Source organism: Condylura cristata, unplaced genomic scaffold, assembly GCF_000260355.1.
Source record: "Condylura cristata isolate star-nosed mole 26May11 unplaced genomic scaffold, ConCri1.0 scaffold00029, whole genome shotgun sequence".
Classification (NCBI taxonomy): domain Eukaryota; kingdom Metazoa; phylum Chordata; class Mammalia; order Eulipotyphla; family Talpidae; genus Condylura; species Condylura cristata.
Genome location: NW_004567130.1, coordinates 13,106,131 through 13,134,006, shown reverse-complemented (window position 1 = coordinate 13,134,006; position 27,876 = coordinate 13,106,131). Strand labels below are relative to the sequence as shown.

General features: G+C 51.9%; 1 protein-coding gene across 3 annotated transcripts in view; it reads right to left on the bottom strand.

Moving 5' to 3' along the window:
- Positions 1-1,672: 1,672 nt before the first annotated feature.
- CIT (citron rho-interacting serine/threonine kinase) overlaps positions 1,673-27,876 on the bottom strand; it is a 149,969-nt gene continuing 123,765 nt past the window's right edge. For 2 of the 3 annotated variants that reach the window (XM_012731088.1, XM_012731090.1), the window contains 20 exons: positions 24,691-24,831; positions 24,164-24,271; positions 22,290-22,452; positions 21,860-22,024; positions 20,457-20,594; positions 19,904-20,084; positions 19,168-19,259; positions 18,584-18,688; positions 18,233-18,402; positions 16,939-17,019; positions 16,682-16,817; positions 15,167-15,306; positions 12,625-12,717; positions 10,851-10,959; positions 10,628-10,756; positions 10,081-10,161; positions 8,563-8,641; positions 8,255-8,434; positions 4,885-5,188; positions 1,673-3,392 (listed from right to left, as the gene is read on the bottom strand). In XM_012731088.1, coding sequence (XP_012586542.1) covers positions 3,369-3,392; positions 4,885-5,188; positions 8,255-8,434; positions 8,563-8,641; positions 10,081-10,161; positions 10,628-10,756; positions 10,851-10,959; positions 12,625-12,717; positions 15,167-15,306; positions 16,682-16,817; positions 16,939-17,019; positions 18,233-18,402; positions 18,584-18,688; positions 19,168-19,259; positions 19,904-20,084; positions 20,457-20,594; positions 21,860-22,024; positions 22,290-22,452; positions 24,164-24,271; positions 24,691-24,831 — 2,619 coding nt within the window. In that variant the 3' untranslated portion in view covers positions 1,673-3,368. The remainder of the gene's footprint in view (positions 3,393-4,884; positions 5,189-8,254; positions 8,435-8,562; positions 8,642-10,080; positions 10,162-10,627; positions 10,757-10,850; positions 10,960-12,624; positions 12,718-15,166; positions 15,307-16,681; positions 16,818-16,938; positions 17,020-18,232; positions 18,403-18,583; positions 18,689-19,167; positions 19,260-19,903; positions 20,085-20,456; positions 20,595-21,859; positions 22,025-22,289; positions 22,453-24,163; positions 24,272-24,690; positions 24,832-27,876) is intronic. The other variant, XM_012731089.1, reaches the window with a different exon arrangement.

Here is a 27,876-nt window from a genome sequence, read left to right as displayed (position 1 = left end):
TATCTTCATTCTTGTGGTTATGGGCGTTAGCAGATTTTTATCTCTGACAATAAAAAAGGACTAGAATCACCTCCTTGGTTCCTGTCACACGCCACACTACATATGACCCTGCAGTTCAAAGGGCCTCCTTGGAAACGTCAAAACCAAAGACCAAAAGCAGCAGGAAATAGGAGAGAATCATAATTTGCCAACACGGATGTCTGTCTGGATCAAGCAGAGTTTATACCAACACACAGATAGAGATCACAGAAAAAAAAAGGACCCTCTCTGGTGGCTCAGTGGGTTAAAGCACCGCACTATAAAGTTGTCACAGCCACTGTAGCACGAGTTGGATCCCCGGCCAGGGAGGTGACCCACATGCCGGGCAGACCTCTCCTGACCCGCCCACTGCTCCCCTCAGCAGTGTATTTCAGTAGACCTCTCAGTTCTGCTCCCCACTCTGTCTCTGGTGAATCCTCTCACCCCTACACCTCTGGCCTGTACCCCAGTTCTATATGCGTAAGTAAATAGATCTTTTTTAAAAAATCACAGAAAAAATTTACCTGCAGACTAAAAATGCGTGGTTAGAAGTATTTACACTTTAAATTACTGAAAGCACAACTCCTCCCCGCAAGAAGCTCCACGAGGAGCCCCCTCAGCCTCTCCATTATGGGTGAGGGGACTTCTAAGATGACCTGTTTTCCTGGTTAGCTGCACTGGAGGAGACGTGGATAATCCCCCCCTGGAGAAATCCTGTCAAATGGCCCATTTGTTTAAGGAGCCCTCAGTCCTGCCATCCTCTAAAGTGACCTGACCAGCGAGTTTGTGGTTTGCTGGGTGCAGGACCACGCTGCAAGTGTCACCCTTTTGGAAGAAAATGACGCCAACTTTTTGACCCCCACCCCCAGAAGAAGCCTCCTCACAGAGGAGAGACAACCCCATCCACGGCCACAGGCCTGCACGGCCACTGCCCATGCTCAGACTGGCCTACGTGTGCTCTCAGGGAAAAAACAGGCCACAGCACTAAAGCAAACACTTTAGATCGTTGCTTTATTTCACTCTTAAGTCAACAACAAAGTTCATTCCTCTCGAGATGGATCTTGAATTGTTCCTCGTATTCTTTTCCTCCTTCTGAATAAAAAAGGTAACGAAGGAAAGCCTGCACTTTTGGAGACCTAGAATCTTATTTATGCTAAGAAGCTTTGACGGCAACTCCGAGACGCTTCGAGATTTCCTGCTTGACCTGGTGTTGGCCACGCAGGCCCCACCCTCCCTGGAGACGGCTGTCCACACGGCCTCCAGTAAAACCAAAAAGTAAGTGTTGAAAAATGCACCTTTTACAATAAAAAAGTAGAAACCAATTCAATTCCCTTATTATTATTATTTTTTTTTACGAATATAAAGTTTCTTGTAAATATGTACAGTCTTCTGAGCTAGTTCTATAGCAGGAAGCGTTTCACAAATGAGACAGACACTGCACTGTGGGGGCCCGCGAGCCCCTTCTCACGAAGATCCTAAATGAAGCGCCGAGACTGAAAGACCAGTGTTCAGTGCGACCTTTCCGAATACTTGTGGACCAAGAGACAGAAACCTCGGCAAACATTCAGTCAGGTCTGCCCTGGGGTGGGGGGGGGGAGGTGCAGCAAGACCCCAAAGACTCCAAGCAACACATAAAACACGACAGCGTGACAGCGTGACACTTGCCAGGGGGGGCGACACGTGGGGGCTCAAGGGCGTTTCCAACAAGAAAGCACTTAGGTTGAGAGACGAGCAGGAAGGAGCCGGGACCTGGGCCAGGTGCAGTCTGGAGAGGAGTGACCGGGGACACGGCGGGCTGGCTCACCGGTGCGGTGGAACCAGGTCTACCCTTCAGCCTACCTAGGATTGCCTGCGTGGTTCGAGGCGGGCCTAGAGTCGTGGAGAATTGGAAGCAAGATGTGCCTTGTGGGAGATTAAAGGCAGAAATAAGGCCGCTAGTTAGCTTGCCAACTGCAAAGCCTCTAGGGTAGTTGTTACCAGTTGCCAGGAGTCCCGCTCTGACGCGGGAGAGCTCAGCGGCGGGAGCCGCACTGCACCTAGGGGGCCCCGCCCCCGCAGAGTGGGGAGTTGAGCTGCGGCTTCTTTCTCAAGCCTCCTGGTCTTAGCCTAGCCCTCGGGAAAGGCTCGTTTGGATGTCACAGTTTCGTGGGGTAGAACCGTGCTGGATTTTGTGAACACAGAGTCGTCCGCGGGGGTGGCCGGGAAGCGTGAGTGTGAGGTGGTGGTCTGCTGGAAATCCTTCTCTGGTCGTAAGGCTTGCGCGTTTGGTTTTGTGTGTGTTCAGTGCTACAGACTGCAGCTTGTGTGGCCAGTGAGTCGGCGAGTCGCCAGAGGGGCTCGATTCGGCGGGCGCTGTGGGGTGGTGCTCGCACACTGGCAGCGCAACCCGAGGGGGCGGCCGGGTCGGGGCAGCACATGCAGCGAACCGCCATGCAGAGCTCCAGGGGGCCTCTTCAGTCCCAGCGCGGGGCGCAGCGCCGCGGCGGGCGGGAGGCCCGCCTGGACCCAGAGGCCCCATAATGCTGGGCTCGGAGCAAGTCTGTTGCATGCTTTCCTGGCCAAAGCTACGAGGACAGCAGGGGCAGCAGCCAGGGGGCGACGCTGAGGGGCGGGGAGGGAAAGCGCTCCGGGTCCCTGGGCCCCAAGTCTCTGCCTCCGAGCCGAGGCCCGATGACCTCCGTACATTCTCGCTGGTGGGAGGGGACGTCGTCAGGGCCTTAAAGGCAATGAGAACAGTAAACATTTGGCTAAGATGTCACCCCGGCTGCGGCAGGGCCACCTGTGAGGATGGGCAGGGACGAGGGCGCAGCGACGGCTGCGGCTGGGCGCGTAGCCAAAGGCGGGGACTGTCTGCAACAGCCTCGGTGGCGCAGACCTGGTGGGACGGTCTGGCTAAAACGACACGACAGGAAATACGCTGCTGTTCAAACCTGTTAAGAATTCTGTTGTCTAAAAAAACAAAACAAAACGCAAACCAAAGGAAAGAAAAACAAAACTGAAAGCCCACCAACCCTAGTCTGAGTCGGGGTCACTCCCGTCCAGCCACCGCCGTCCGCGGCTGGCGCCCCCTGGTGGGCAGGACAGGCTAGGGCTAGGTACAAAAGTTTATGACCGCTCGGAAGAGTAACAAAGTGCAGAGCATGACTGCAGGAGGGCACCCACGGCTCCTGGGCACCGTGGCCCCCCGCGCCTCCTGGATGCAGGGGTGTCCGTGCTGAGCTGGGCCTGGGTCCAGCTGTGCCGTGGGTGGCCGAGCAGATGGGCACTGGGGTCCCTTTCAGCAGAGTTCCATCACGTGTCTGGTGTTTTCCCGCAGATTATGATGAGGAGTCGGTGTTCCTGGCTATGATTTATACTGAAGACTGGTCCCAGACCTAGGGGCAAACAAGGAGGGAGGGCTTTAGCTGACAGGAGCCAGAGACTGCTGTGCTACTTGGTGTGGTCCTACAGGAGGTCGTCGGGGCTGGCGCTCCTGGTGGCTCTCCTGAGCTCTCTGCAGGAGGCCTGACTGGCAGGGCCAACCTTCAGAACTCAGGCTCGTCAGCCACTGACACTCCGGGCAGCCCCAGAGCCAAGTGCTTCTGCTGCGCGTATTTATCAGCAGACCAGAGGGATCAGAGAGAAGGTCCGGGTGCCTTCTCCTCCTCACCTGGCAGGGAGGGACTGACCACAACTGGCATCAGAACGCAACCCAGAACATGCACCCAGATCACAGAAAAGTGGCCCTCGGCCCTCCCTGATGGCACAAGGGGTTAAGTCTCAGCTCCATGAAGCTACTGCCAGCCACTGCAGCATGAGTTCGATCCCCGGCCAGGGACTGACCCACATGGCCACAGACCTCCCCTGTCTCCCCGCTGCTCCTCTCAGCAGTGGAGTTCAGTGGATCCACGGGCTCTGCTCCCCACCCCCCCGTCTCTGGTGAATCCTCTCACCACCCCTCCCTGGCCTGTAGCCTGGTTCTTACATGTATAAACCAAATAAATCTTTTAAAACATAGAAGAAGAAGGTGTAAGGTGGCTCTGTTGCTCGAAGCAGCCCCGGCCCTGGCTCACCGGCCGACGCGGCAGCCGGCACTTTTGCTGGTGCCCATGTACAGGCCCCTGCACACATCCCTGCACCTGCTCAGTCAGCAACCTGACATTTCCACAGACGTACACACATGCCGACCTAAATATCAAAGGTTTGCGGTCCTTCTAGAAGGTAGCCACGCTGCGCCATTCCTGTGTAGCCTCCCAGTAAAATTCCCCTTCCCCACCCAGAAAAGTTCTGGGCATATCTAAGTGTGCCTGTATGTGTTTGAGAAGAAGGTGGGCACACAGTGCCTGTGTTCAGGGAGGGAGAAGCCATCCACACATTTGCTTGGATGCCTGATATGCCTCTCAAAAGGAACAATGTTTGGCAGCTACTTAAAAAAAAAAAAAAAAGATTTATTCATTTATTCATATACAGAACTGGGGTACAAGGCCAGAGGTCACCCCTCTGATGAAAGGATTCACCAGAGACAGAGTGGGAACAGAACAGGTGGATTGACTGAAATAGACTGCTGAGGGTAGCAGCGGGCAAGACAGGAGAGGTCTGCTGCGCCATGTGGGTCACACCCTGGCTGGGGATGGAACTGGTGCTGAAACTGCTGCAGCTGGCTTCATGGTGCTGCACTTTAACCCACTGTGGCACCAGGGAGGCCAAGGCAGCTGCTGCATTTTGAGGGGCACACTTTCACACACACATGTTATCACTGGCTTAAGTCGTGTGCTTTCTCCCCAACTTCTGGGTGGCAACTCGCATAAGTAGCCATGGCGTCCCTGACACATGGCGGCCAGCCTTAGCTCCTGGGACCAAGCCTCTGGCCTCAGGATGGTGCCTCACCTTGTTGACCTGGGACAGTGGGGTCCTCACGGCCCCCACGGGCAGCCGGCCCCTGCTGCTGTCTTCAAACAGCCTCCCGGGAGACCGCTCTCTCCGTGTGCTGAGCACCCGGCCAGGGGACTTCTCCCGCTCCAAGGGGCGGCCAGGAGACTTATCTCTGCGCAGCTCGGTCCGCCCCTCCCGGTAGCGGTGGGGTGTGCTTGGCTCTCGCGGGTGGCTGGGGCCTTCGGGTGGCGCTGGGCTGGAGGCCACGCGCTTGGTGATGTGCTCATTGTAGGTTGGCGGGCCTCGCTTGTTGGGGCTGCTGACAAGAGAGGGAGTTGCGGCTGAGAAGTCGCCACCCATGAGGGACATTTCCCTTCTCTGGTCTACCCCCAGACCTCGGTCTCACCCCCAGTTACCAGGAAAAGAGCCGCCCTGCAGTGCGGTGGGCTTCTGGGTTGTTTTATTTTGACAGTGAGGATGGGAGAAAACAACAATGACGAGAAAATCTGGGTGCAGGTTTATCGGAGTAACTGTCAGTCCCTGTGTGCAGTAACACATGGTCAGCATACCAGGTTGACGTGCCAGGAACCAGCATGCCCCTCACTGCAGACAAGCCAACAGACACACAGGCTGTCTGGCCTGTGAAGGAGTCCAAGCAGGCCAGTTGACCTTGTCGGTTGACAAGTAATCCCCACATGTGTTCTATAGACGCAGTACTCTCTAGAGCCTAAAGATGCAGAAGAAAGTCTGCATTTGGGGGTTAGCATGTAAAAGGCCCTCAACGCAAAGGAGCAGTTGTGAGAAGCCTATACTCATCCCCGTCAGTGGTTACATCTGTCCCGTCCTGGGCCTGGGGTTTGGCCACCTGTCCTTCGGTGCCTTTCTAGGAGGCTCTGTGCTACCTGGGGCTGGTGCAGAAGCACAGGGGTCTGACGAGAATGGCCTAGCTGGCTCCAGAAACATGTCTCCCCACCTTGGTTAACAAGGAAACAACTGAGAACGCTGGGGCCTTTGTAGCGTATGGACCTGACAAATCCCAGCCTCCACCCCGTCCTCACCTTCGAACGAAGATGTCAGCAGACACGATCCTACACACCTCTCTGAAGAAGCAAGGCACAGACAGACAGAAGGGCAATGCAGCCTTCCTCGTCAATTCTTTCCCATCCCAACAGGCAGAGAAAGTACTCAGATCCTCATTATCTGAGCGTTTTCATACAGGGAAAAGGCAAGCTACTTAAAACGGGACTAAAATTTCACAGTGACTATAATTTGCAAACATGTTTTCATTGGAGCTTTATCTTGGCAATAAATCAGGAAAACAGAATTATCCAAGATATTTTTCACATGGATTACAACTGCAGCTACATGCCAATTCTTAGAATGAACCAAGAGCGGGTTACATATGTGTCTCGCTCGGCAGAACTGTATGCCACCAGGCTGCATGACATCCCTTCCGTTAATATCAGACTTTCACAGGAAAGCTGCCGTCATTTCCTCCAAAGTATTCTAAGGTGGCAACGGTTTTCCCAAAGACTTAATCCTTGGTATTTAAATCCTTCTTGCAAAAGGCTATTTATCAACGTGTTGACTTTCCCCCCAACTACGGGTCTAACTCTGTCTGAGCGGCTTTTGTCAATGCCTGTAAGCAACTGAGCTGCAAAGACCTCCCGGGGGTCACCCTGGGGAACCCTAACACAAGCAGGGAGCCAAATCCACACGTCCAGACAGATGCCTGTTTTATAAACCAAGAGTGACCGGTGACCACCACGCCTTCTGTGTGGCCCTTAGACAACAACCACAGAGCTGAGTCACTGAGACAGAGACCACATGGCCATTGAAGCTGAAATTTCCCAGCTGGACGTCTCCAGAGAGTTGGCCAACTGCTGCTGCGCAGTGAAACAGAGCGGCCTGCATGAGTGGTCAGTCTGCTGTGAGGAGTTCCCTGTCCTCCTCGTGCCTCCACGCCCAGGGTGGCCACAGAAGCCACAGAGCCAGAGCCCCATGTGGGGGGGCTTCCAGGTGACTCAGCCGTCAGCACCTCGACATCAAAGCTGATACTCCTCTCTAGCCATATGGCTTTGAGATACAGGAGACATATAAAAAATAAATGCCAAGTAGGAGTAATACATTAAGCCAATTTATAATGGAAGAGGAATTATAGAACGGTCACAGGGCCTGTCATAAAGCATTTGAGAGGGTGCGTGCTGCCCGGGGGAAGAAGGACAGCTCAGAGAAGGGCATTTGGGACGTCGGCTTAGAGTGATGGGGTGAAAGAAAATGCCCATCACTCCAGGCTGAGCGGGCAAGCTCCCACTCCACATGCATTAATGACCGATGATCTACCATGTCACTTTTATGGTTTCTGCAGAGTTACACTTCCTGCTTTGCTCTGCGGAGCCGGGCAATGTCGCCCGCTGTGACTCACACTCAGCCAAGCTGAATTCTACATTCTGCCCAAGACTGGCCCGACACATGGACAGAAGGCCTGAGAATGAGGCCTTTCTGGGATCTGAAGTGGCCCTGCATATTCCTGGGGAGCTAGAAGGCCACACATTCAAGATGTAGGCAGTGCACATGCTGGAAAAAACCTGAGCAGGCTCCATTCTCTTTACTCTCAAGGCTGTGCTGTGCCCACCACCCCCGCCCAAAAAACAAAAACAAAAACACACACAGAGGAAAGAACGAATGAGGGAAGACTTGCCTCTCCAATGCATTACAGAAATCTCCGCCCAATCGTGAGCTGACATGAAACTAACCAGTCAGAAACATTAATGGCTGGACGTGCAGGAAGCTAGAATACAGACTCCACAGAATTAGTCCAGGACAGTCAAACAGCACCCAACACACCTAGAGAGCAGGGATCTGGTTCCCAGAGTCGCTAGGTTATGTTTTTGGGTTGGTTTTCAACAAGAAAGTGGTAAGACATGCAAAGAAGGAAGAAGGGATGGCCCATTTTAGGGCCTCAATCTTCCAGGAAGGCTTCTAGCCCCAAGTCCAGGCCAAGGGCCCTCCTAGAAGCTCCCACAGTCCTTGAATGACCCCGATGCAAGCCTCATCCCTCTGGGTGGCACCAGGGAGGGGGTTTTCACCACTCTCCCTCCTGCAGCAAACCCAACTAGCACAGCACAGTATCTGCTAAAGCAACCAATGCATAATTCATGACCCATTCCAAACAGAGCCATTGGAAATACCCAGCAGAGAAGGACCAGACATTTCCTTCCACCTTTTCACAGGGAGGCACATGGAAATTCACTGGGCATGTAGAAAGGACAGTGCCATTTCAGTGCCGTAGATCTCAAAGAGTTGGAAGACTGGGAAACAGCCTCTTTAACAGGAGCTCCTTCTGCTTTGCCCCCTGTAACGAGGAAGAGGAGCGGGTCCGTACCTGCGGGAGGTGGAGGGGCCCCGGTGGTGGTCAGTGCCGGACTCCTTCACGAGGTTTCCTTTGCAGCAGATGACTCTTAACTTATCTTGGTAGGAGGATGCCAGGTAAATCGCACCCGAGGAAATGGCAGGGCCCAGGTAGCGTGGATTCGGAATTTCCAAATATGCTCGGGCAGGGGTCCTGTGGGTTCCAGATGAAGCGGTTATGCGGCGGCTACCTCCGTGGCTAGGACCAGGGAAGAAAGGCACGAGCTGGCCGACACCCCACCCCAGAGATGTGCTTCTCAAAGCACAGAGGGCAATGCTCACCCCAGAGAGGAACGGGCCTGGATCTCGATTACTTCAAGCGAATTGAAGTGGGTCACGAACAGGTAGGGTTCTCTGTAAGCTGTGTGGCCACCATGGAGAGTGTGGGGTGAAGAAGGGTTAAAGGGGAGAAAATCAAAATCTGGCTGCAATGCAACCCCACCTGAAGACTTTAATCGCCACCCCCCCCCACCCCCAGCCTTGTGCCCGCAGAATGAAGTGGGTTCGTTCACCACCAAGCTGTGACAGCAGATGGGAACCAAGGCAACTGTGTGGCCTGGGGATCCGCGCCATACGGAATCCCACCTATGGGATTCTGCAGTTATGAGGCTCTCTGCAGTGACGGGGAAGCTGAGGTGCAATATTTAGAATAATGTGTAAAATGTGCTCTGTCCTGATAAAAGACACAAAGGCAGGAGGGCCAAAAGATACGTATTTTTTGTGCCAAATCTACATTTAGCAGTGTGAGGGTAAGAAACTCATTAAAAGCTTTTTTCTTCCTTAGGGAAACAGGTATGAAATATTTGGGAGAGATGATATGGGTGAGACTTCTCATTATATACTTTTGAAAGCCATTCGATTGTATATATTTTCTATAAAATTAGATTAAGAAAAAGAGTGGGTTCACAGATTATTAAGTGTTTCTGGTCTGAAAGATCTATCTCTCTATCACAGTGTTACAGAAACTCCGGGCTCTGACAGGAGCTGAAAAGGAGAGAGATCATCACAAAGATTCCCTGTGGTAAATTAATACGTGGGTATGAGGCCTATTAGTCACGCCTCGCAGTCCTCACAGCCTCACAGTCTGCTGGCCTGGCGTCTCAGCCCACTGCTCCCACCTCTGCCCTCCAGCCTCTGCCCTCGGAAGCTGCCCGAGTCGGCCTGAGCTCGCTTGGTGGCCGGCGCTGACTGCCCGCCCGCTGCCCCTCCCGGGTGCCCGGTCCCCCACGGAGGCAGAACAGTTCAGTCAGGCCAGAGCCTCGTGGGCAAGGGAAAGTGGTGGTGGTCGTAAGTCTCTGAAATGTGGAGCCTGATCAGTGGCCTCGCATAAAGGAAACAGCCTTTCAGCCACGCTGGCGCACCCGGACACTCACACAGGGCGCCTGGCGCGCTTTGTATGCCTGCGTGAGTTTACAGGCGCGTGCTCACGCTCTTTAGGGGCGTATGGGCGGGCTTCTCCTGGGCAGTGTGCAGAGAGGAGCTGAGCTGCTAGTCACACACGACCTGCTCTGTCCGTTGAGAGCTGGTTATACTGATAGGCCCAGCAGCCGCTGAGATGGCGTCAGGGAGTTCTTGGTGGGTGGGGGAGGGGGCAACACCTTTGCTATAGGGCCTGGCAAATATTTCACGAGGCTGGGACCGTGGGTCAAGCCTCAGAACTTTACCAGGAACATTTATCTGGATGGTTCTGTGTGGCACTGGCGTCCATGGACAGACCAAGACAGTTCTACCTGCAGTTCTTGCCCAGGACACTGGCTGTTGGCGAGACAGAGCCCCCACGTCCCACCTCGCCTCACTCACCGAAGGCCAAAGGTAAGCGGCTCCACTTGAGATCGTCTGTGCGGCTGCGTCTTCCATAGGAATCCACGAACACCCCAAATTCTGCAAGGAGTCAGAGCCCAGAGCAGGGGTGTCAGTGACCCTCACGTGGACAGAGAGCAAGGGAACTGCCAGCCAGACTCAACAGAGTGGTTAGCGCCTAAGGCTGCTGGGCCACAGCCCGGGGCTTACTGACGAACAAGGGCTCAAGCCAACGGAGAGAGACAGAAGGGACCAAGAAGGAAGCTGACGCAGACGCAGGGCGAGGAGGCAGGCGAGGAGGAAGGGGGGAAAGAGACCAAGAGCCCGGCAGGAAGAGAAAGCAAGCCCCAGAGATCTGGAGGTGGGGCTGAAGGGGATCTCAAGAAAAAGAGAAGGGAACGGGAGAACACAGCAGCAGCGAAGACAGCCGCCCGGAGGTCAGAGGCATTGGCACCCTGTTCCCAGTGCCCGCTGGCCCCCCGGCCCCGGCCCAGTGCGGGCACCCGGGGCCCAGGAGCCCTCAAGGCGCTGGGCGCCGCCGGCTTACCGTGGAAGCAGAGCAGATGCTCTTCCCGCTGCCCGGCACCGTTCACCTGCACGATGGAGACAGGGAAGCTGTTGGAAGAGGAGGCGAAGACCGCAGGCGCCAGGGAGTGGTCGTTCTTATCCAGGAATTCTGAAAAGGCACGAGAAGGGGCCTTAGGAAGGGCTCCTGCCGGCGGCTGGCGGGTGCTGGGCCGCTGGCCGGGGCAGGGCAGGGCAGGGCCTACCCTCCAGCGTGTACTGCTTCATGTCGATTTCGTAGAATTTATTGGTTCCAATGAGGATACTGTAGTTGGTGAAGTGGATACAGCTGCAGGGCTCCGAGGTCTCTATCTCCTGAGACAGAGGGCAGAGGACGTGAGTGCTCACCCCACCCCTGCTCTTCTCTTCCCACCGCACATGAGGAAGCAACCGTGGCCGGCGCCGCTCGAAGCACCCTCAACCTGCCCAAGTCCCTCGCTGGGACAGTGATCCCTCTGTGACCGCTGGGTTCTAAAAATCGGGCCCAGTAGCAGGGGAGAAAAAAAGGGGCCAGAAACACCATTTCAACACAAAGGTAGCATTCAGGGAGTGATCTTTAAAATAAGACAGGCTTATCCCAGGAAAAGTCTGGAAAAATGCACCAACTATGAACGGTCATGGTTAGAGGGTTGGCTTTTGTTTCCTTCTAAGGTTCTAATTTGAGTCTTATTATTATCACATCACTACTGTAATCCAATCTTAATGATCTGCTTCTTAATTATTCTTGTTTTCAGGTCAACCCTCCTGTCTTCAAATATCGAGGCCTGTTATTTCAAGTAGCGGTCAGGAACAGGTTTCACCTGAAGCTGACAGGTGAAATTCTTTTTATTGTTGTTGCTTTATAATTTAAAGGACTTTATTTACTAATTTAAAATATATTTATTTGGCATAGAAGAGCTAGGGAGTAGGCCAAAGGTTCAGGGAGTAAGAGGCTTCACCAGAGACAGAGTGGGGAGCAGAGCAGGCAGATCCAATGAAATACACTGCTGAGGGGAGCAGCAGGTGAGACAGGAGAGGTCTGCTGCAAAATGTGGATTACTCCCTGGCCGGGGATGGAACTCAGCCACAGCAGTGACAGATGGAGACTTAACCCCCAGGCTACCAGGGAGGCCTTGACAGCTCAAATTCTAGTAAGTATTATCATCATCACTAAATATTAACTGATTACCCGCTAAGAGTGAGAAACTTTTAGGCCAAGTGGGATCAAGGAATGGCAAGGAATGATCAAACTGGATTTGGTGTCGACTCTGCAACCGCGGCTCTCACTGAACATTGAGGTGATGCCCTGCTTTTCAGAACTGCTGTGCAGCGTTGGTGAAACAGCCAGCTTCGTCTCTGGTCCCAAAAGGGGAAGCATCACCCGAAGCACCACTGGTCTGCCAGGGAAGAAACTGTTGCTCTAGCAGCTAACAGCCCTTACAGGTTTCTCTGTGAGGCTAAAAGGCTCAGGCTGATGCTGGGGTTCGCACTTAGTCCGGGGACAACAGTCAGCCTTGTGTGAGATTGGTCAGGCATAATGATCAAACACACTCCCTGTCCCCACTGCAGTGTCCCCACCACAGTGGGGTCACAGCTTCCCACTCACATACCCAATTGCAGCCAGCACAGGTTCTACAAAGGTTATTAGCAAAAGACTTCCAGATCTGAGAAAGACTCTGGTAAGTACCACCAGGGACTGCTAGCTTCTCAGAGCGATCACCCTCCTTTTTCCATCTGGTTCACAAGAAGAGTCTTCTCAGTCAGCTTCCTTTCTCCCCTAATAAAGGGCTGAATTTACTGGGCGGGGGGCAGGCAGCTCACATATGTGAGGAGGAAAGCAAGCCAGAGGGGAAATCTGCAGAACGAGGGGCCTGGGGCTTCCTCCAAGAAGGGCGGCTGTCTCTCTCTCCCTCTCTGGAGGTCCGAGGGTGAGAGCCCAGGGGACAGGCCGCAGGCTCGCCAGGCCGGCTGGCGGAGAGCGGGTCAGCCGCCGGGACTCACTTTCCGAATGCAGTACTTGCTGAGGTTTTCATTGTAGCGTAGAATGACGACTTTGCTGGGCATGGCTGCACAGATGCAAAGCCCATTCTCAATCTGAAAAGCAAGTGGGGGACAGAAAGAAAAAAAGAGTAATGCCAGTGTCCACACTGGCTCCACGGCAAAACTAGGAGAAGACGTCCACTGCGGAGCAGGGTTCCTCACCCTCGGCTCACGCCCTGGCCCAGACGGAATCTGCCCGTACCCTGAAGAATACTGAGCGCCAGCCCTGCCTTCCACTCACCGCAGGCCAGCAGCTGCCCCTCCCCAGGTGGCAACACCCAAATTTGTCTCCAGACACCATCCAGGCTGTCTAGGGTTGGATGGTGCAGAACAAGCCCAGGCCAGAGCCGCAGCCTTGGGGCGGGGGGACTCAGGGGCTCGGAGGCCCACTCGCGAGGGCACACGTCGGTGTGGATGTGCCTTTTGTGCATCCTTTGGAGACTGGAGACTGACGCCTTTGACAATCTTAGCCCAAGGGAGAGGAAAGGCAGTAGAAACTGCTAGGAATTTAGGGAAGATTTCTTAGCTGAGACCTACATGAGGGTTATGGCATCAAAACTATTTTTCTGGAACAAGTCCCTCTTATTTAACCCCCTGAACGAGATCCTCGCATTTCACCCACATTGCAAAGAAACTCACAGCTCAATCAGCTCCCCCGTGAGGGTCCACAGGTGGGAGGGCAGGTGGGGCAGGCAGGAGGGGTGTGGGAGGGACACAGAAATGGAGACCGTGGGCAGGGTTTCGTTTGTTTACCACACTGGTAGGTGTTACAATTTCAGAACACATGTGCTTATTCCATATATTTTTGAAAATTATAAACAAGGAAATTTATAGCTTTGAAACTAAGTTTTAGAAAGTAAATGCACGTTTCTAAGTAACTCATCAGCAACAGAAGCAATTATAAGGAATTCAGAATAAATGGAATGAAAAACATTCATAAAGAGGCAACTAAAATTGTAGTAAGAAAAATGTACAGTCTTAAAAGACTTGTTCTGGAGAAGACCGGAAGATTGACTAGCTAAATGAGACGTCAGAAAAAGAGTAACAGAGGGAAGTCCTAGAAAACAGAGACGAAAAACAGACAAATGCAAAACAAAGAAGTAATACTGCAGGAGAACAAGGCCCAAAGCTGCTCCTTTGTAAAGACCAGCGGCATCAGAGCATCTCTGACGAAACTGAGTGAGGATGAGAAATGTTAAGTACTCCAAGTGGATGCCACAAAGAACTGAGAGAAACAAGAAGTGCTCTCTTGAAAAAGAAGCAAGCTGGCCCTGACCAGGGTATAAAAGTCACCTCCCTTGGTTCCTGTCTGAAAGCCCCAGTTCCCTTAGGCCACATCCTATCAGCCTCCTCACTCTCATCTCGCAAATCAACACCCTTCCAAGGCCAGCCATTCTCTCATCTGACATTCTGGTGCCTTTTAATTATCTGTCCCCATGAAACCTCCCAACACCCACTGAGTCACTAGGAAAAAGATTTCCCTGCTGGGCTCAGGGCCCCAGAAACCACAGCCCTCGGGGAAGAGCCTTGGGTCGGCCAGCTCTCCTGGCCAGTCCGCCCTTCAGGACAGACCACTCTGAAGGCTCAGTCCAGCACCTGGCTTGTGCCTGGTGAATGTTGACTAAGAGTCTGAATGAGCAAAGGTTTTCAACAGCAGGACTCCAGCAGTGTCTGGGGTCTACAAAGTCTGGATCCAGATTCCATGAAAGCTGCAGGTACCATAAATACTTTTTTATTTTTTAAGACATAGAGAAGCAAAAGTATTTATGTGACAATTTTCAAAATGCTATTAACTTCCAAAGGATTAACTTGAAACCTCATGAATTGACTTGCTGTTATACAAACGTCATAAATCAGGATTTACAAGCTTTTAGTAATCACACATCCTTTCCTTCACCTCAGATGTAGAATTCCATATTGAATTTAAAAATAAAAAGGACTCCATCTCACATACATACATACATCATTTTTTCAAACCATGGATCATCCTTTTATTTTTATTAATGTTATTCTGGTTTTCCTCACATTTCCTGTAGATTCAAAATCTGTATTAAATTTAATGACAGCATGTATTATTTCATAAGCCTAAAGGAATTCATACAATTTAATTAAAAAAAATTAACCCAGTTTGAAAGATAGATAGTTTTGTTTTTCTTTTACAGATTGATTGATTGATTGCAAAGAAGAACTGGGGTATAGGCCAAAGGTTTGGGGAGGCGAGGGGGAGGAGGAGTCATCAGAGACAAGGAGCAGAAATGGCAGATCTACTGAAAGAAGACTGCGGAGAGAAGAGGAGACAGGAGAGGTTTGCTGTGCCGTATGTGAGTCAGCCAGGGAAGGAACACAGCCATCGTGGTGATAGCACTGAGACTTAACCCCTAGGCCACCAGGGAGGACACTGAGGATATACAGTTTTCAAGGTCAATTCAATCAGCCCAGTGGAAGGACCAGCAGTGCACACCTTTCAGAACATTCCAACAGCTGAGGTCCCAGGAGCACTCACCTTGCCAGCAGCAAACAAGTGGCAGCCCTTGACAGCTTCGAAGATGTTGGGTGAGATGTCCGGCTGGGCGGGAAGGTGAGACTGGGCCAGGGACTGCTTCACTTTTTTCACGTCGACAAGACACAGGGCCCGCTCTTCTCCTGAGGAGAAAAAGGAATAGACTCTCTGTCAGTGTGAAGTCCTTAGGCAAAGGACAAAGATGGCAGTTCTACTTCTATTCATAAAATAAACACTGAATGGGCCATGTGGGTGGGCTGGGTTTTCCACAAATTCCTGTAAACACAGTTGAGTGCTGGGTTTTAGATCTAAAATAAAAACATTTGGTCACCTGGTCAAGACTCGGAAAGACTAAAAAAATTCATGGACATAAGGCCAGAGAATCCAATGTGAACTTTATTTTCCAACATGATCCTTATGAAATAAATGAAGAATGTTCAGGGACTACGAGGGAGTCTGTCAGTGCTCTAAAAGCCAAAAGAAAGACGAAAGATCTGCTCCAGCTTGAAGGAGACTGACTGCAGTGCATGATCCTGGCGTGGCTCAAGCATCAAGGGGAAAATCCTCTAAAGCTCATTCCTGGAGCCACCACAGGTACAACCTGAGTTTGAGCGATACATCAGGTAATGGTGTGCAAGTGCTAAATTCCGTGAGCTCAAAAACTGTACCTCAGGAAACAGCTCCGCATGGGATGATAACAGTGGGTACAGGCCATCCCCACTTGTCAGAACCCCTGGAATGGACAGAACCAAGAGGGAGCCCCAGGGTAAACAATGGACTTTGGGGGATGATGATGTGTCATTTTAGGCTCATCAACTACCACAAATGTGCACTTTGCTGGGGGGTGTGAAGAGGGGGAGGCTGTGTGTGGGGGCAGGAGCGATGTGAGAACTCTCTGTACTTTCTGCTCAATTTGCTGTGAACCTACAGCTGCTCTAAAGAATAAAGTCAGGATGGAAGCGCGGAAAGGAGGAAAGCCAGGAAAAGGAAACACAGCGCGTAGAGGGAAGTGCTGACAGGCCCAGAAATGCCAGCCCGGGGTCGTCCAGCCGCTCCTGAGTCAAGACCCAACTGTGGATGTTTCAGACACTGAGCCAGTAAATGAGTGTGTTCCCCTCAGAAGCGGACACAGGGAAGACTCTGGGATCACAGCTGCCACTGGTCCTCCAGTGGCTCAAATAAGTGTGTGTGAAAACGTTAACAAGTGGTGAGTTGGGTCCGAGAGAGGCCACAGAGCATGCAGAGAGCACCCAGGGCCTGTCTGGGGAGATCATGGCTCAGGGCAAAGGGTCCCGCTGACTCCTCTTCTGTGGGCATAATGGGGAGCTGTTCTTTGGGGTGTCAGACTGCACTGCCTACGACACCGAGGAACCAAACCTGAACAGAGAGCCCGCAGGGGTGCGGATGAAGGAACCCACCAGCAGGAGGCAGGTGCCACCAGGTCCCGTGAGCGTGGCATTTGGCTTTCAAACTGTTGCCCTCACAAGGGATAAAAGTGCCGGGTCCTCAGACTCCCACCTGCTATCATGAGTAGCTTCTCCAGGTCCTTGATGATATAGATTTGGAAGACGGCGCCAATGCCTGGGATGTGGGTGAGCGAGTTTTTCAAGACATTCAGCGCATAGAGCCCTTCCTCGGTGCCCACCAACACCACCTGCACAGCAGACACCGAGGGCAGAACGTGAGCAAGATCCCATCCGGCAACAGCCCCGGCGCAAGACGAATGGCGCGTGGGCACAGCCCGCCCCACTGGCAGACCGCACACGCCGCCGCACCTGGTCGCTGAAGGGCAGTGTGCAGTTCATGTCCAGTCGGTCATCGCCTTCCAGTTTCAGCAGGGAGTTTCCAAGCAGTTTCTTTGCATATGGAAAGAAGGAAAAAAGAAAAGAAAAGAAAAAGACATGGTGAGATGGAACTGTTTGCATCTGACCCTCCAGACAGGCAAAAGCAAGAAGGAAGAGAAGCCTGCTGCTCGGGAGACAGGCGAGTTACTCCTGAAAACGCCCACAAACACACACGGGCACCAGCTCTCCCCGATTTTGATCTGAGCTCGCAAGGTAAGAAGATGTGAAAGGCTTTGGTTTGGTAGGATGGTCGTTAGTTAGCATCGGGGCTACAACTCGGCCTGGACAGACACGAGTGCGGCAGACGTAGAGGGCTCTGCGAGAAAATAAGCTGCGCCTGAGGACTTTGCCTGTGAGGCGTTAATAAGCCACAAGGAAGACTCCTGCCCTCCAGACCACTGCAGACGTGCAAAGCACAGTGTCAGCAGCAAACCAGCAAGCTTGGGCATCTTTACCTGGACCCACGCAGGCAGGAGCTCGTAGGACACGCAGCCAGGGGCCTATTATACACACAGTGATGTGTTTTCAGTAAAAGGCTCAGGCGTGTGATGACAGGTCAGCACAGGTCTGCCCAGAAGCAAAGTTCCCATGGGCGGCACTGGGGGTAGGGGCTGGGGGGAGGAAGCTCATGGCTAATTCTCCAGTGGCTACACTGCCATGTTTATGAAGAGCTGGTATATGAGAAGTCTGGTCGTTGGTGGGGAAAACAGCGAGTGGTGAGCACTGTTTGTATCCTGGAACGTTCTAGTAGGAGTGTCTAGTAGGAGTGATGCCAATCACGGCACACCTACGTTTCTAACATCTTGAGAGGATTTCAGGCCTGCCTACAGAAGAGCAGGTGCGGCGGTGACTGAGAAGGCTGGGAGCAGCCTGCCTGAGGTGGGCATGGGGCTGGCGCCTTCTGTCCAGGTGGCCCAAGCCTCCTGACGAGACCACCGCATCAGGGTTCACGAGAGACAAGACTGCCTCACATGTTCTCGTGTGGCTGCTGTCACGGGAAGACCTATCCTGCCCAGAGCTGACATGCAGTGTCCATCCCCCTCTGACTGGCCCCCGAGGGGGGTCTGTCACCACGAAACTCCTGGTTGGGACAGGCTCTAGCCATCGCCCCCAGGGAGAGGGCCCTGGGGAGTCTCAGTGCCCGGTGGGCTTCCTATAGCTAAGACGGGCTCCCGAGTCAGCCCCCTTTACAGAGACAGGTGCCAACACCCGTTTTCATACTCACAGCGTCGGCTTCTGCTTTTTCCCTAGAAACTCTCCCACCTGCGACAACTGATTCTAAGGCGGTGACCCAGCGCTGTTTGTCGGGGAAGCTGGGGGCTAGCAAGTAGAGGCTTCTCCCAGGCCAGCAGGTGGTGTGTGGGTGGGATTCCATCTTCAGTACGTATGGGACATCTAGGAGATTCGACAGAGCACAGTGTTGGGTGTGGGCTTCCCTCATGATGCTGGGGGTGAGCGCCCCAAGGTACTAAAGCCCCAGCTATTCAGGCACAGACAGGGGAGCTGAACAGGCCCCCCTTCCTGCGTTAGCAAGCCCAGCCCCCCTCCAGGGTGGGGTGTTCCTGCTACCCCTCACCTGCTTTGGCTGTGTTTGCGAGTTCAGAAGCACCAACGGCGCCATGAATAGATACGTCCCCGTCGGGAAGGCACAGCTCAAATTCTTCCACCGGCCTCTGTCCAGCTTGGTGCAAAGAGGAAGGGCAGAAAGAAAAACAAAAGAACAGGAACGAGAACAAAGGGAGAAGAGGAAAAGAGAGAGACAGAGAGACAGGGTATGCGTGGAAAGAGGCGCACGAGAACAGAGGAGGAGGGAAGGTGTCCAGAGAAGGAGGAGAGGGAAGATAAAAAAAAAATAAAGTGTGTCAGATGAGTAGCACAGTCAAATTTCTGATGACGATGCGGATTTATGGGGTAGTTGACTGAGGCAGAAGTTCTCTGAAGGTGTATTAGCAGGTAGAGTCTTCAGGGCAGCGCCCTGCGGGTTCCTCAGAGGGGGACCTATAGACGTGAGTATCGTACCAATAGCCTTCAGCAAGTCATTTGGGTCTCGGTTTCCGTAAATGGGAAATCGCGGAAGGCTGGCCCCAAAGCAGCCTTCGCGCCAAGCCGGGCGGCCTGGGCCACCCACATGCAGCACGCTCCCCTGCACTGCTAATTTACCTTCTCTGGCTTCGTTGTCGTAGATAAGGACTTTGGACCCCTCCAGGACGATGTACTTCCTGTCCCAGCCTTGCTGTCCTCGTTTGTTATTTCTGGGAAAACAGAGATGCAAAGGAGAGGGGTCTGAACTCAAGTGTCAGATGGAGGGGGGGGACGGAGTGCTCCCGGGAAGACAGCGGCCTAGCAGACCTCAGGGGATGGCTGTGGCGGGGAGGGTTGACCTGCTCTACCCTGCAGGCTCTGGGCTGTTCTTGGAATCTGACAGACAGAAGACAGCGCAACAGGAGACGTGCAGGTTTGTGCTGTGTGGACGGGGCGTCTCGACCAGACAGTAAGGACCCAGAGGCGGCGGCCCACGGGCTCGTACATGCAACCGAACAAAAAGAAGCGCTGTGGCACTGTGACTAAAAGTGCAGGGAGGCTAAGAAAGAGCCTCCTCTGACAAGACCTCCGACCAGGTCTCCTTGCCTAGACATCTCTGGGCTGCCTGGCCCACCATGTCTCTGGGGGCACAAATGTTTTCTTCCCTTTTGGTCTCAGAAGTGCAGCTTTTACATGGGAGTTTTAGCTTCTACTTTCATGAAGGCAAAAGGTAGGTCAGAGTGTCCTTGCACCTGCTGTTTCTCAAGTGACTGTGGCATCAAGTAAGCCCTGTGCCCAGGTGACGCATGTGGGGGTGGGCTCTCGGCTGCCCTTCACCCGCACCTACACGGCCCAAGGCACTCTGCATCCATACCTGGGCACCTTCATCCAGCCTTCCAGATGCAAGCTGCTGCTGGGTTCCTTGCTCTGGAGACCTGGGGAGTTCATTTTGTCACGGCAGAAGGCCTCAGTGAAATGTGTGGCGTATTCAGCGGGCAGGCCACAGGTCGCCGGCAAGCACGTGGAACACTTGGGATGACACATCACCTGACACTCTAGGAGAAGCAGTGAACACCCTGAGAACACACTTGGCGGATCTGGAACCACCGGTGCCCTTCCCACCAGCTAGCCCCCTGCCGGGTCCTGTCATCCGGGTGATCCCCACCGTTTCCTGGGAGAGAGGAGACTGACAGACAGTGGCTGGAAAATAGCAAAGCCAGAGGCGCTTTGCCTAGGCAGTTGGAGACACGAGCTGAACACATGCAGAAACTCACTCCTTTCACAGGGGAAATACAGTATCCTCCCACTGAAACTAAAAGCCTGAAAATGAAGGCACTCTATGGTGAGGAATTTAGAAAAGAAAAAAAAAAAAAACACCTGCCTCCATCGCACAGATTTCTCTTAGGTGGAGACCCACGGCTTCTTACCGAGACACTTGGAGGCTTGGCGTCCGAAGTGCACGGTGTCCAGGCACACGGCACACTTCGTGGCTCGCATGTTCAGTCCCACGTTAAATCGGTGAGGAATATTATGGTGCATGCGCTCCTTGAGACGCCGACTGAATTCTGGAGAAATATTTGAAGAATCCTGAGAGGGCTGCCAACGAGCCCATCAAGCACGTGCCAAGACAGCCCCCAGGAAGGGGAACAAACACTGGCAAATCAGCTCTCCGACTGGGGACTTGGCAGTTAGCACACACTAAGGGCTGTGACAACAAATAATAAAAAGAAATCTGACAAGTCCAAGCCCAAGAACAGATGCTCTGGCCTTTCACACCCTCTAGGATGTCTAGGATCGAAAATGCGGGGAAGATGAGATGGTGAAGAAACTGGAAGCTGAACTGTCACAGGTACTTGGTGGGAATGTGAAACAGTGCAGTTACTCGAGAGTCCAGTGATCTGGGTCACCGCATGGCCCCGCACGTCCCCCCTAGGCACAATGCCCGCACAGGGAGGGGACACTCATGTGGGGAGTTGGTGGTGACAAGGAACTGGAAATAACCTAAATGCCCATCAACAGGGTCTGGTTTAACAGGTGAACAACCCCCACCATGGATCCCACGCAGCCCTTTAAAAGGATGAAATAAATTTTTATGTGACAGTAAGAAACACTAAGATACCATTTTTAACTAAGAGAGGAAAGGTGCTTTTGCAGTGTCTGTCAGTGCACGATGATGTTAATAAAAAAGAGCTGAAAGGATATGTTTGTTTGTTCATACGCTTTAAAATACAATTATAGGAGCCTCCCTGGTGGCCCAGAGGTTAAAGCACAGCACCGCGGAGCTCTCTACAGCCCCTGCAACGCCAGTTCAATCCCCGGCCAGGGAGCTGACCCACATGGCGCAGCAGACCACGCCTGTCCTGCCCACTGCTCCCCTCGGCAGTGTGTTTGAGTACAACAGCCTGTTCTGCTCCCCACTCTGTCTCTGGTGAAGCCTCTCACCACCACCCCCCCAAGACTCTGACCTGTATACCCCAGTTCTTGTATGCATAAGTAAATATTGAAAAAAAAAAGAAGAAGAAAAAAAAGATAATTATGTAAGATACATGAATCATATGGACCTGCAGTTACTTGCATGAATTATCACTAGAAAAGTACAGTAGTTGACCCTGGGTAAGCAAACTGGGGATGGGGAGGAAGAAGACTTACCTGTCCTCTTTCCTAGTAGAATCAGTAACGTGGACCCACATAATTATAGGATGGACCCGTGGGAAAGGGCACAAGGGGCCCAGCTTAGTATTAGTATTATTAACAGCTGTTTCTACCATATGGCTTCGTTTCTTAGTTAATTAGTATCGCCCACACGACTCCAGGGCCCCTGAGAACGCACCCTCTGGTGTTGCAGACTCCTTTCTGCGGCTGGATGGGGGGGCAAGCAGGCTCATGGCACTGGGCTGGTGCTCAGGCGAGCGCACGATGGCGGACATGGCGATCTGCTGCCTGGCGGTGGCTGGCGTAGAGGGGTGTGGGTGGTCTGTGGCTTTCCGATGAGCAGCTGGAGAGAGAGAGCGGGCCACGGCCTTTCTTAGTGCAACAACAGGACCAGACCAAGTGGACCGCCCCCGGGGTGTCTTTCAAGGGCCCGAGACCAAACGGATAGAATCGTGCTTGATCGGCACACCGAGGGTGCGGTGAATTTTCCAGAATTGGGCTGTCTGGACTGAATGTGTGTAGGCCATAAACAATGACTAGTCTCCACCAATCTCCCGGAGCCGGGCCCTCTGCCTTTCCCACAGCTCTCTGCACACACAGCGCCCTACCTTCCTCCCGGGCAGACCGGAGCTCGATGCGGGTCTTCTGCAGGGCTTCCTCCAGCTCTGCACAGCGAGCTTTCTCCTTCTCCAAGGCCACCTTCAGCTCATTGTACTGCAGAGGAACCTGTGTGGGCAAAGCAGGGTCCTCTTTCCGTCGACTAAATAAACCCTAGCAATGGAAACAGAGATATCTCCTAACTCCTGGAAACTGGCACTTGGAACTAGCTAAAGGAACTCTGCCTTGGGAGGAGCAAACCACGAAAGCCAGGAGCATACTCACTGTAAGCGGATTTAGTGAAAATGGCATGTGAAGGGGGAAAGGGGTGACTGAGCCTCAGCCCATTCCAGTCAGCTGGAAAAAAAATAGGGGTGCAAAAGCGTTCACCAAGAGGGTTAAAGATGCTGATTTGCCACCACCTCTTCCTTCAGCATTCCCAAGAAGGAGAGTCATTTCCTGAGTCTTTGCCCTCAAAAAATGGAAGTGGAGGATGGAGTCAGGAGAGACGGTTCAGAAATCACTCTTGCCTTGAATTTGTCTCAGGATGCTTAGTTACAAGACACAGAGATGGGTGTTTTACTTTGTTTTGTTTTTTAAAAAGGAAGCCAAATAAATCCAATACAAAAATGATGTCAAGACAAAGGGCTGACTCAAAAAAAGCAAATGAAAACACGTTTTGTGCATGGAAGAGAAAAGCCCAACATAGAATAATGTGGCTGAAAAGAATGCAACAACAGAAAAATAAATGGAAACACCCTAACTACATCAATTACATAATTAAGTAACAGTCCGCTGCTAAAATAAAAAAAAAAAAAAGATTAAATATCAGAAGCAGGACAAGCACAGTCACACAGCACACAAGGCCCTTCCCCTGCAGCCACTGCACAGCCGAGGCTGTTCCTGGGTGCTGCTCTAAGTTCCTCACAGCAAGGGTGGCAGGAATAGCAAGGTCGCCTGGCCACTCCAGCCCAAGTCACCCGAGCCAGGCCTGCAACCGCTGCCACAGCTCGCTGTGCACCAGTGTCTCCGGACGGACGCTGAGAGCTCCTTGGGGACGTTTGTGGACTGAGAACACTTGGCCAGGCCCAGTAGGAGGCCGTCGGTGGTTTCCGAAAGCACGTGTGGGACTTAATAAAACTCTCCCCATGCCCACCTACACAGAGCCCTGTCCATAGCTTTAGCGCAGTTTGCTTTTTCTGACCTTTCATCTGATGCCACCCTAGCGGGGACAGCAGTACTGGTAGAGGGCACAGCTCTCTAGTCTGGCATGTTAGGTAGGTCACTTCAGCTCTCAGGGCCCTCGTCTCTTTGTGAGCTAATGAAGAGAGCTGGACCAGAGATGATTTCTAGTCCTTTCTGTAGTCCCATACGTGTGACCTTAAGAATTCTCCCAAAGCCCCACACAGATGGCTGTTAATCCCTCTGGAGTGCCACACATTTGACCTGAGACCCCCCCTCTCTCTTTCTCAAGTCCTATACAGTGGGACCTCATAATCTCTCAGGAGTTCCACAGGTATGGCTTGTCATCTCTCTGGTCCTGCAATTCCACTACATTCCTGCTAGCCCTTCTAGAGGCCCTTGTCTCTATACACTGCTTTTACCCCGGCTGTCAGAACAAAAACAAAACAACCACTCACTAAACAGAGACAGGCATTACAGTTTTGAAGGTCATGGACATAGCTTCAGACTTGATAATGACATCCTCTCTTTAAGAGACAGTTTCATGATCTCAAAACCTATCTTTCAACCCAAAGACAACAGGAAAATGTATGTTTTTGTTTCCTTCAACACCCCTATGATTCTCTATCACTGTGGTATTCACTGAATCATAATGATCAAGCAAAAACTGTTCACCCCCCATTTTTCAGACTCTCTGACCCACCTTTTTCTTTTTAGCAGGTTGGTCCATTTTGGCTTGCAGAAAGTCAATGAGTTTGGTTTGTTGAGAAATAGTGCCTTCCATTTTCACCTTTTCATGAGAATAGAGAACCTAAAATTCATGAAGACAAAAATAATCTCAGACTCAGAAAGAGAAGCAATTTCTTAAATTACTTTATCAAGAAAGTAAAAAGGCCATTGGGAATACCAGTACCTGAAAAATTCAACACCAACCACACTGAGCCAGTATTTATGTACTTCATCCTAACCTTTATATAACTACCGCCCCCCCAAAAAAGATCAACCACTGGGCAGACAGATATGTGGAAAAAGTAAAAATCATACATGGCTAATCGTAGACTCTAGAGGTTGAGCACTATAGAAATTTTCAACTTCTCTGAATGCTTGAAAATTTTCATAGTAAAATATTGGGGGAAATAAACACAATTGACCATGATGCCAGGTGGCCTTTATCATCGTGCTGGGTCTCTGCAGACAAGGATTAAGCCAATTCCCTGTGGCAGTCCTCACCTGAATGTTTTCTAGTTGGTATTCCAAATCACTCCTCTCTGTCTTCAGCAGATCAGCCCGATCTAGAGCTTCTTGCAGCCCTTGAGTCAGACGGAAAATATGGTTCTTCTGTAGGTCCATCTGCTGCTGCAGTTTGGCTTGCTGGTGGGCAGAAAGGCCAGACAGGGGCTCAGTACCCCGCGCCACACAACTGTTTTGCTCCTATCACTAAATTAATTCCAGGCATGGCACCAAAAGCTCAGCTTTCCAATTCATCTCATTCCAGAATTACCAACTGTCTCTTATCCAAAATGAGGCATGCAGTTAGAGGATTTTCACAGAAATCCCTTATGGCCTGCAAGCCCAGGGTGCCCCCATGTGGGAAGGCTGGGCTGGTGGGTTTGCACCCCTGTTCAGAGGGCCCATTAAGGTCATTTTGGGGCCTGACAGTCTGAGCTGCCTGAGCGAGGCTTCCTGCCATGACAACCTAGAGACAATTTGCCCTGGTTTTTTTTTTTGTTTTTGAGATTTCAACTGCTACAGTAGTAAATCACTTTTCAGTGTGCCATGCACGAAGGGGAATCATACTAGAACTGTCAAGAGTCCCTCAACAGGGAGGGGGAGGGACCCCAACAGCTACCATCAAAGATGATATTTCTACAGGGTGAGGAGAAAGGAAAATTCTAGATTCAGCACAAGCATTGCTAAAACCCAGGAGAAAAAATTCAATTTAGTATACTGGAAGCAGTTTTGTGCTACAAATCTGACCAATTTTTACAATGGAAGTCACCCAGAAGACAGGGCAGGCTGGAAACGCACCGCTCCGGGCTGGCTCTCTTCAAAGTCACTTCTGGCTCTAAAAGCAGGAGAGAGCAGCTACCCTAACACATCGCTGCTTGAGCTCACTCAGCTCCCAGGCGAGCCTATCTTCATTCTGGCCCAAACACGCTCTCCTGGGGGCCTAGGCCTCTGCAGACTCAGGGACAGAGAGCCTCTGAGGAGCACTAAATGCCACCACCGAGGTTTCACAGGCCGCAGTAGACTCAGCCGCTGGTTGGGGGCTCACTGATCCTCTCTGCCCTCTTCGGCCCCCTCTCCTGTGTTTAGCAGCCTTTCCACATTTTTCCCTCGCCTGCCTTTCCTCTTGACAGGGAGTGGAGTCCATGAGGCAACACCAGGGGGTAGAAACAAACCTGGGCCTGGAATTTTCCAGACCCTGCTTTCCATGCGACTTTGCCACGTGTCAGGCATGTGGTGTGGGCCAGCAACTCTGCTGACTCCAGGAGCCTCAGTTTCTTCGCCTGAATGTGAGCGTGACACCTTCCCTTGGGGGGAGGTGCTAAGCATAGGGCCGAGCCGACGGCGGTGCCAGGTGAATTGTAGTGCTGCTTCCTGTGTCCTTTTGTCCCCCTCTGTCCAGTTCACTGGTCACCTATCAGCCTTACCATAAAGGGAGAGGTACTTCCAGAAAGCACCTCTTCCATAAAGCCAGAGACACTGACTAACCAATGCCACCTGGTCTGTGCGCCAACCTGGAATTTCTGAATCAAACCACAACCCCCCCGAAATACAAAGAGGAAAAACAGCTAAGATAACCTCTTAGGGGATGTCACCAAGCTCGAACAGCACAAGTGATTTCCTCTGTAAATTACCCTCTTGCGTTCTTCCCACTATTTTAGGACAACATTAATTACTAGGCAGGAAGCAGAGAAATAAGTGCTGGGGACAGTGAACTGTTTGATGACAGCCAGGCCCAAAATATTTCCCTAGAATAAACACATCGACTGCCCATTAGCTTTCCAAGAAAGAGGCTGCTTATTTACTATAATAAAAAACCAGAGTGACATTTGTGCTCAATGGAGGGTTATTCAAGACCATTTACCTGCTTCCCAGAGAGAAGCAAGTGGAGGCTGTTCCCAGGGCCAAGCTAAAGGGCAGCCTTGAGCTGCGTGCTGAGAGCTGCCCGGTGATTTCACAAGGGGGGCTGTGGGTGGCGAGAAAGTATGAAGGAAACGGATGGCAGAACCAGCTGTGAAATGGGCCTGGCAGGTGGGAGGACGGGTCAAAACCAGCCAGAGAATGTTCGAAAGGATGACATCTTTTGAAATTTCCAGAGAACAAATAACATAAAGATGTTTAAGAAAAAACAAGTGGGAGGCTTGTGGTGAGCTACCAGGTCAATGGTATCAGCAGTGTGAGGAAGCCCAGAGAGTCCCGGTCCCCGTCAGAGTTTTTCGGGGTGCAGCACAGAGATGGAGGAGCCCCACCGTACTGCAAGCTGTTAAGACCACACAGACTTCTTTAAACTCTTTGGAAAGATCAATCTACCCAAAAGAACACCCACACTTAGGGACTTGCAATGCTTCATTTAGAAAGAGAAAAAGCGATCTAGAACAGGAAAACTAGTTAGACACCAATCGACTGTCATGGAGATAATGAACGTAGTTGTTTCACAGCGCTGTCACAGGGACAGTGTGAATTAATTCCTGTGAAGGACTCAGAAAGACCCCTGCTAAATAAGTGTGTATTATTTTGATTGGTCCTCAAGCTACTTGATGCTTAATCAATATTAATCTCCCATTTGGGTTGGAAATACAGGTGGCTCTATTTTTCAGTGTTAAACCGAGCAGGCCCAGTAGGTGGAAGTTAAAAGTCTTTAGTTCAAAATACAAAGACTTCCTAGCAATCAGAGCTGCTGGAACATGAGCCAGATGTCAAACTCATGGTGGTTATTTAGGCTGAGGCTCACTGAGACCCAGCTTTGAGGAGCGCTGGGGAGGGATACCTGACCTTGGTCAGTACGCTAATTGGACAGGATTCGCAAATGGACTTTCACTCTGTTTTATAGCCAATGGAACAGCAGTGGCTGTAACATGCCTTCTGAGTTCATGTTAGACTCAGAAGGAAAGAGCTGGGAGAAAGACTCACCAGTAAAAGCTGCCAGGGACAGGGGTGAAAGGAAGAGAGGGCTGGGCTGGGAATTTAGATGACACCAAAAAAGTCTTTCCGACTTTGAGCCTGACTCCAGTCCCACCATACAGGTGTCTAGACAAAGGTGGTGTACCTGGTCACAGGCCTCTAAAGCCCTCTGGAGAGCACAGCACAAGGAAGACCCAGCTGCACTGCACGTGACAAAGGTTGTTTTGTATTATAAAGGCTTCAGCTGTCAGCAAACTGCCTCCAATCCGGTGTCAGCCAGATGCCTGT